Below are 8525 nucleotides of genomic sequence, written 5' to 3'. Positions count from 1 at the left end.
GGACCAAGGTGCATTACACACAATAACCATACGGGACCCAGAATTGGGCCAATTGTAGGTAACACATTTTTAACAGCAAAACCTTTTGCCAGAGATCAATCATTCTGAATTTTGTCATACTGAAAATATATTCACAGTAAAAATGAAAGAGGTGCATACAGACATCAAGAATTAGCATGTTAATCTCAACAATGGTGACATGCAGAAATCCATGCTGGGAGCCCCCATAGTATTAAACTCATCACTCCCAGCATGGATGATAATAATATTAATAATAATAATTTGTCACATTTTACAAGTGCTTTACATGGAAGGGGAATCTCCTCAGGTATGCATTCCTGCTTGAAGCATGTCACCATTGTTGAGATGCATAGGCTGAATCTTGATGTGTCTGCGTGTTGTTGACTTAGGTGTCAAGGCGTGAGGAAGAGTTAACACAAAGCATGTGATGATATCAAGTACTTCAAACAATATGCAGACTGGAGGATATTATGTCTAACTTTTCTGCCTTGTTATCCGTCTCATGACACACCCCATTCTAAAGTGGTTATTTGACTATAAAACTAGATCAATGTTTGACTTTCAGTGGAAACAAGGTATGGATATTTACAGAATGTAAGACTGGGTAAACTGGAAGAGAGAGTGACTCTGCCCTGTCAACACACCCATGTGGGGCCCATAAGGGTTGGATATGGGCTGGTGAGTGGGCCCCATTTGGGCTGCCCAGATGGGGCCCAGCTAATTTTGTCCGGGGGTTCCATGGTGGCCCCATGTGGGCAGGCCCATATGGGCTGAAGGTGGGCTTCACATGGGCCCTAGCTAAAATCCACATGGGCAACCCAGGTTTCTCCCATCTGGGGCCCACACTAGCTGGGCCCCATGTGGGCTGATTATGGGTCCCTGCTTACCATTAATAACCACTATTATTATGGGCTATCAAATTCATTTCGGGGCTTATTTTACAGTCAGCCCATACAGTTAGGGTCAACCCTTTTGGGTTACAGTCAGCCCAAATTAGATATTATTGGGTCTGGTGGACTCACCACATTATTAGACTTAAATCAATACAGCCTTAACAATTTATGTAAAACTATTTAACAGATGTTTACTTGAGCTCAATTTTACCAATGGTATACATAATTTATGGTTCGTATTCGTATTTACCCCTCTGAGATAAGAATAATTTAAAAAAAATAAAAACAAGATTTTATCATTATTGTTGCTCATTTCTTACAACTTAATCAGAACAGGTGAAAGTTCTTTTTTTGTGTGGTAATAGCAGGTGCAGAAAGAACATTTGCACACACAGCAGGCCCAGTAATGAGGAGGACACACTTTCATAGCACCAACAAATATTACACTTGGGTTCAGTAGACCTGAACATCTCATTTGTAATAGTTGTGTAGGAGGGTGTCCCATGTGCAGTCATTGAAAATAAGTTATTTTTTATGTTCTTCACAGAAAATAAGCCATGGCCAATAAGTTTGAGTTAGAAGAATTAATAAATCGCGTTACTTTTTCTTTTAGCAAACATTGAAAACGGGTCCCACAGACCCGAACACCTTGGGTTAAACAAACTACAATAACAAAGAGACCAGTAATAAAATTTCATTTTTATTTAAGTAAAATTAACATGCTTTTGCACAGTGTTCCCTCACTCTCAAGCCTGAAGTCTTTGTTGAGGGGTTGCTTGTCGGGCCTGTCTATTACCCCCCCGGTCTCTAGCACCGATGAGCCACTTGGAGACCGCCTTCTCTGCATCTTTACGGGTGATTTGGCTGGTCATGGCGTTTTTCTTTAAGCCTCCTTCAAGAAACAAATATAACGCTCAGTTACTTAATATGTGGCAACATAACTAGCCAGGACTGTAAAGACAACTATGTTTAGAAAAGAGCTATATAAACTAAGATTGTTCAAGAGAATGTGTGTATTTCTAATAATACACAAGCTAAGCAACTGAGAGAAATGTGAGAACACAATTCTCAGCCAGGACAACACATGCTCCATTCACAAACTTAAAAAAATTGACATGTTTATAATGTTAGGGTTTTGTGACACTATATTATCAATACAACTTGACACATCATCCACATGCACACCTACCATATATTACTTCATACAGTTTTAAGGCCTTGAACTCTCTCTTCCCATTTCGGCCCACAAAGTTATACTGCCTGGATAGGCCATGGTCTAGGAGGAAGGTCATCATCCTTTTTGTGGCCTCGTCAACAGTCGCCCCCCCTATGTCAGTCACAGCTGCAACCTGAGGGGGAACAAAGGCAATACAAAGAAAATTTATCTACAGTATATTGCTTAATGGAGTAAACCACTCAACATGAAAGAGCTGCCAGAAGCATGGGTGTGAGCTAGGGGTGTAACAGTACATGCATTCATACTGAACTTTACAACTCCCGAACTTTGTTAATAAAACATAATTTCAGATCAAATTCACTGCAAGCCCCCCAATAAAATTACCCTAGACTTAACAAACATACCAGTTCGGACATGAAGTTCGGGTTTGCCAGTTTTTCTTCCACGATTTCCACATCCCTAACTGTCTTTAGGGGGAAACCCTCTGGGATAGAAGAGACGGTGGTGCTAATGTTGCCACGCTGTTGTAGCAGCGTTTGTAGTATCCTCCCCTGGATTTTTTGTGTCTCTTTCATCTCCTCAAGCAGTGTTAAGATGCGAACAAACATGTTGTCCCTGATTTGTCTTTGAGGGGTTTCTGGTGACATGGTAATGGGTTGAAACACTGGCCATCTAAGGGTACCCGGAGGTGGTGGAGGTGTCGGCCTAGCAGATGGAGGCAGTGGAAGTGAAGATCGGGGTGTCGATGGAGGCAGTGGAGGTGAAGATCTGGTTGGAGGCAGTGGAGGTGAAGATCTGGTTGGAGGCAGTGGAGGTGAAGATCTGGTTGGAGGCAGTGGAGGTGAAGATCTGGTTGGAGGCAGTGGAGGTGAAGATCCGAGTGTGGATGGAGGCAGTGGAGGTGTCAGCACAGATCTACACCGTACAAAAATTCACACTGTAAAAATCTTGTGCAATAACAAAAACAAATAGTAGTACTAATTTCCCCTAGCTTTTTCTTTTTGATTCAACTTTTATGAATAACATTACGAACTGAAAAATATGTTGTCTGTAATACAAAAAAAAAAGTTTAGTTGAGTCAACTTATTTGTTTTCTGGAGATGTGCCAGTATTCTGTAACAAATCTATTGTAGTTGAGCCAATTCAACGTTTTGTGTCTGCTGGAAACAATTATAATAAGAATAAACAGGTCCAGATCTTCTAATCACTTCTGTCCAGGAATAAGATTAGTGATTTATTCTAGTTGTTCATGATCATCTTGGTTTCTTTCTTTCCAAGCAAAAAAATATGTGTTTTGTTAAACACTGTTCAAAGACCACAAACTTACACAAAAAAGCCAAGAATCTAACCATCCAACCTGAGGAAACTCATCACTAAAATGGTAAAACATTTAACAGTGTGGAGGTGATTACCTGAGGGTGGATGGAGGTGTAGGCCTGATTTGGCTGCCGGACCAATTGTCATCATCCTCATCCTCACTAGACAAAATCACTCGCCTAGAAATGTATAATATACAAGCCCAATCAATGAGCTAAAGCATTTTTTTTTTGGTTAATTGTGTATCTGCTGTCCACCTACCATGTTTAGACAGCTTTGAGCCAAGTACACTTAACAAAACTTTACCTTCCTGTGTCATTGGGAAAATAAAATGTTCATCATCCATTTAGAAGCAGTAGTTCAAAATCAATAGCCTCACCTCTTTTTGCGCTTCCCCCTTCCAGTCTTCACTGTAGAATCAGACTCGGTTGGTACATCAGTGTTTTGCTCATACTCCACTAATTTTCTGCGGGCAATTTCATACGTAGCTTTGGAGACAGACAAATGAGTGGCAATTAGTTTAATTCAGAGCTAATTTCAACCGAACCAACAGTGAACTCAACATGTCAAATAATCTCATACAAATAGACACATTACCAACTTTTCTCTTGACAGTCAACTTGTATGTCGCCCAGTCAGTGTGAGGGTCCTGTTGCTCCATGACCGCCTTTGCCATGTTCATCCTTGTTGGTGGCCAGTAGCATTCATCCTCCTCAGGCCCGACAAACCATTTGGTTGGTATAACTGCCAATCCCCCACCATTTATAAATTCAACTATCCCGAAAGGTAACATGCTTAAAGAAAAACAAATACATACAAAAAAATTTAAACAAATGAAACAAATAATTAGCACTTTAGTGCAGGAGTGGAAGTGCCACGTATCCAGTCTTGTGTGGTAATAACACCATTTTTGTTTTTAACTCCTCCACAGGTAACAGCTGCAAGTCTTCAGATAAATTACAAACAAAAAGAATTCCAAGACGCGATGAGTCCATTGGATAGGTGAAAAAGGATTTGGCAGTTTCAAAGAAATTACACAGGACTTTAACAGTTCCAGAATGTGACAAAATGTTCCGCACAATAAGAATCCTTCTCCCTACAGAAAAACAGTCATCGCCACGAGAGGAGGAGATCAGTGTCTGTCCATCATTGTAACGCCTGTATTGTTCCCATGTTGCAACTGAATTAATCATTGGTCCAGAAAAGTGGAGCTGTTTGAGTGGGCTGAAAACTGATGTGGTCTTTTGGCTTGCCACTTTCTGCTTCTCATGGATTCGCCTGACGAGTTGTTGGACAGGGTTTTGAGGCCGACGGACAAGTTTTTTCAGTTTACCTAAAAATGTCTCAAAGGGAAAAGCTGAAACACTATCCAACGGGCCGAATTTACGTGCATCTTGAGCTAGGTGGATCAAGGAATGTATGTTATAGCTGACAAATTCATTGCCATAAATTGCAGCAAAGTCTGTTACAAAGAGTTTCAAAATCTCCTCAGCATTGTCAGAAGAAGAACATAAGGCAGGACTCAGGAGAATTCTCATAGATACCGATAGAAGTAAAAAGTTTCTGTACATTATAGTGGGTATATTATTGAGGAGAACAACAGGACCAGTGTAAAGTAAAAATTGACGCAGCTCTGTAGCTTTCCATGTGCTGAATTCGAACAAGGATCGTGGTTTCCTTGCAAAATTGCTAGGTAAATATTGCCTGATAGAAACCATAAATGCTGACATTACAACAAAAAACTTCATAGATTGCCTGCATTTTAGTGGCCCCTTTAGCCAAAGAAATATTAACTTGCGCATTGCCCCCAAACACACAAGGTGCATATAATCTAACACAAAACTGGTCACTAGACCTATACCCAACTCATTTAGTGGGGAGGTTGACAGTTGGTGGTGCTGATAGCCTTGCCTCCCAAATTGCTCATCTGTCCTAAGCTCTGCTGATGTTACAGGATAGGCCACCTTCCCATTAATGTACTGGCCTTTTTGAGTGCACCTCTCACACCCATAATAGCCTGTATGGCCTTTGGAACATTTAAGAAAAGCACGAGCAGGTGCATCACAAATAAAAGCATCGGGTAATGGTACCCTGAAATGTACACCATTGTACACAATTCCACTCTGAGAAACAGCTTTCATATCTACAATGAATTCTTGTAAATACTCTTGCACATTTGCGGGTTTAGATGCACCCGAATACACTCCAATTACGAAGACACTACACTCGGGAATTTCCTTAATCATACCCAGAATCGGCCACAGACTCATACTGGAGCTACGGAATAAGGGCAATCCATCGATATTAATTCGGAGTGTGAGAGTATCAGTCACATTTGCTAAATGTCCTAAAGATGTTAGTTCAGCTTTGAGAGAATTTTCGACTCCAAAGTGGTAGTAGGACCCCCCAGACATATTTGCAACACTGCAAGATCTGTCAGTTGACATAAGAGTTCTGCCATCCATTGGGATATCAAGGCCCTTCCTCCGTAGGATTTTAAGAAGTGCAGACAGCGCTGTTTGTGGAATGTTAAATTCTGCAGCCCACTCTGCAAGCCCAAGCGAATCATTATTATTGTCTTCTTCTATGTCAGAACATTCATCTCCATGCAAATCACTGTCACTATCACAACCAGGCATATCACCTGGCATCCAGTTTTCAGAATCCAAATCATCGAATGAGGAAAGGTTAAAATCATAAAAAGAATCTGAGAAAAAATCTTCCTCTAAATCGCTTGACTCAAAACAGTTCTGATCACAAGCATCGTAGAAAGTGTCTGTAGAATCTTCACTTTCAGTATGCTCTAACAAATCATCCAGTGGGCATTCAGATTCATGTGCCACCAAATCATCAATCATAGACTCATTTTCAAGGAGACGCAAATGTTCCTCCACTTTTGCTGATATTTTCCTCCTTTTAGTTCTCTCTGAATACTCCATTATTTCTCTAAAAAAAAGGAGAAAAAAAAGAAATAAAAAGCATTTTAGTTTTTAGTTATGAATACAGGGGTTCGGAAATGACAAACTATAGAGTGCAATTGCAAATCATATAGTTTGTTAAAGCTGGTATTAATGTGGCTGATTTCACCAACAGTTCTTCTAGTAGCAGTACAGTACAGTGGGCTACACCAGAGCCATGGAGAAAGAGAGTTACAACACTCCCATAGACCGACACAGGAACTTAGGAATGAGGAAGTAACGCGTGTCGTGGAGCCGCCAATAGTTCCGATTCTGGATCGATTCTGAGAATTTCAGAATCGATTCTGAGCCTAGTTTTTAACCAGATGTGCGATGATGCTGAGTTTGCTTTAGAAACACCCCGTATTCTGCTTGCTTCCAATTCCTCACATAGGCTACTGTAGGCCTACATACACCACTCGAACCTTACGTAAAATAATCTTTCATAAAGTTTGGAAAGATTGAAGCGAATTACGAGGACATTCACAGACTTCATTGCACGCGCTTTGAGAGACGCGCACTTTGTTTGATGTTACACTTGAAGTGTGCTGTCTCGCCCGTCGGTATTTTCCTTACGAATGCTCTACGGAGTCATCATTTATGTGGTTTGGAATGCAGTGGACTTATATATTTAAAATATCAACCTCACTAACGGAAGACTGCTTTCAATTTCAAATCCTCACGCACGCTTTGTTTGTGTAGATTGCTCGCGCATGTAGCTGTGTGTCTCCGTGGTTTAATGTACTTGTGCAAAATTAACGGAAACACAGCCAGACAGGACAAACCCCATTACTTCTTATATTTCAAAAGAGATGCATGCGTGCAGCTTAATAGATCTCCCGCAGTCTATGTTGTCAAAGTAAAAAAATAACAGGCTAAAGATGAAGAAAATTCCCTCACAGTTCTTGAATAGAAAACGTTCAGATAATCTATAGGCTCGTGAAAGCACTTTTTGTTTGTTGCTTGTTATAGTTTCTATGCTCCTCTTTATTATTTGCTACTTGCTTGTATGTTTTGAAGTTAAATTAGTTTAAATTCTTAACATACAACTGTTCTAATTATTTTGTATAAAATGTGTAATTATAAAAAAAGTAGGCCTACTTAATTATATAAACTAATGAATTAATGGGGTGGTATATAAAGAATCGTTCTGGAATCTGACCGTGACTTCCAGAATTGGAATCGGATCGTGAGGTGACCAAAGATTCCCACCCCTAGAAATTACTGTATTTTTTTTTTTTTTTTACTCTTACATATTAGCCGACCTTTCATGAATCTAGTCTGTAGTTAAATGTTATGTCGCTAGGTTTACTAAATGTTTATTGGAAGATAATAGTTTAATTGCAGCGATAGCTTAGGTGACCAACACTTCACTAACGTTACCTGATGTAAATAATATATAATATTATTTAATATTTTATATATGCGTGTCTGTATATTTTTATACATATATAGAATACACACACATATATTTATATATGAAGCATTTAGATGCAAAAGCCTAAGTGCCATTTGAAATATTCTTCAAGAATGATCATTTTAAACAAGCTTGTATATTTAAGTTTTGTTGATAGTTTTCAGGGAGCTGTGAAAAGATCCATTCATTTAAGTGGCATGACACTTGATAACTGCTCACATTCAGCGCCGTTAATATATCGAAAAACAATACACACATTGAAATGATGTCTGATTGTAGGCTATGAGTGAAATCTAATAGTGGCTTTTATTAAAAAAATCATATATATGGAATTATATTTTCATAAGGGGACCCCAGACAGTTAAATATAATCATGATTAAAAAAAAAATGTAACATCACTCACTTATTTCATGCAATCTCCTGGATTAATTAGTGATTAAAAAAAGCATGATGTTACACAATATTTTACTGTCTGGGGTCCCCTAATGAAAAGAAAATATAATTCCCTATAGGGCCTATGTGAATTATCATAAATGGTTTAACAGAATTATATGGTGTTAATACAATATATTTCATATTACACAAGCAATTTTCATATATTTAAAAATCTGAGACAATATATTTAGGTATGTAATTTTATATTCAGTATTTACACTTCATATACAGGGATTCAAGTCATCCGTCGCTATGGGAGTACGACGGATTTCCCTCAATTTCAGGGTCCCCCTGTCCTTATGTCTTA

The 8525-nt window shown here is 39.1% G+C and overlaps 2 protein-coding genes across 2 annotated transcripts; both read right to left on the bottom strand.

Annotated features, from left to right (window-relative positions):
- Positions 1-1601: 1601 nt before the first annotated feature.
- Positions 1602-4297, bottom strand: LOC120473832 (uncharacterized). The gene is made up of 6 exons (XM_039663872.2): positions 4006-4297; positions 3788-3896; positions 3504-3587; positions 2496-3006; positions 2104-2263; positions 1602-1806 (listed from the first exon to the last, which is right to left on the bottom strand). Exons 1-6 carry the CDS (start codon positions 4199-4201, stop codon positions 1661-1663), a joined length of 1206 nt encoding a protein of 401 aa, XP_039519806.2. The 5' UTR covers positions 4202-4297; the 3' UTR covers positions 1602-1660.
- Positions 4263-8325, bottom strand: LOC120460000 (uncharacterized). The gene has a single exon (XM_089128900.1). It carries the CDS (start codon positions 6345-6347, stop codon positions 4263-4265), a length of 2085 nt encoding a protein of 694 aa, XP_088985026.1. The 5' UTR covers positions 6348-8325.
- Positions 8326-8525: the final 200 nt, after the last annotated feature.

Source organism: Pimephales promelas, chromosome 3 (assembly GCF_988280905.1).
Source record: "Pimephales promelas chromosome 3, fPimPro1.hap1.1, whole genome shotgun sequence".
Lineage (NCBI taxonomy): Eukaryota > Metazoa > Chordata > Actinopteri > Cypriniformes > Leuciscidae > Pimephales > Pimephales promelas.
The sequence above is the reverse complement of the archived record's forward strand: the minus strand, read 5'-3'. Positions and strand labels throughout refer to the sequence as shown.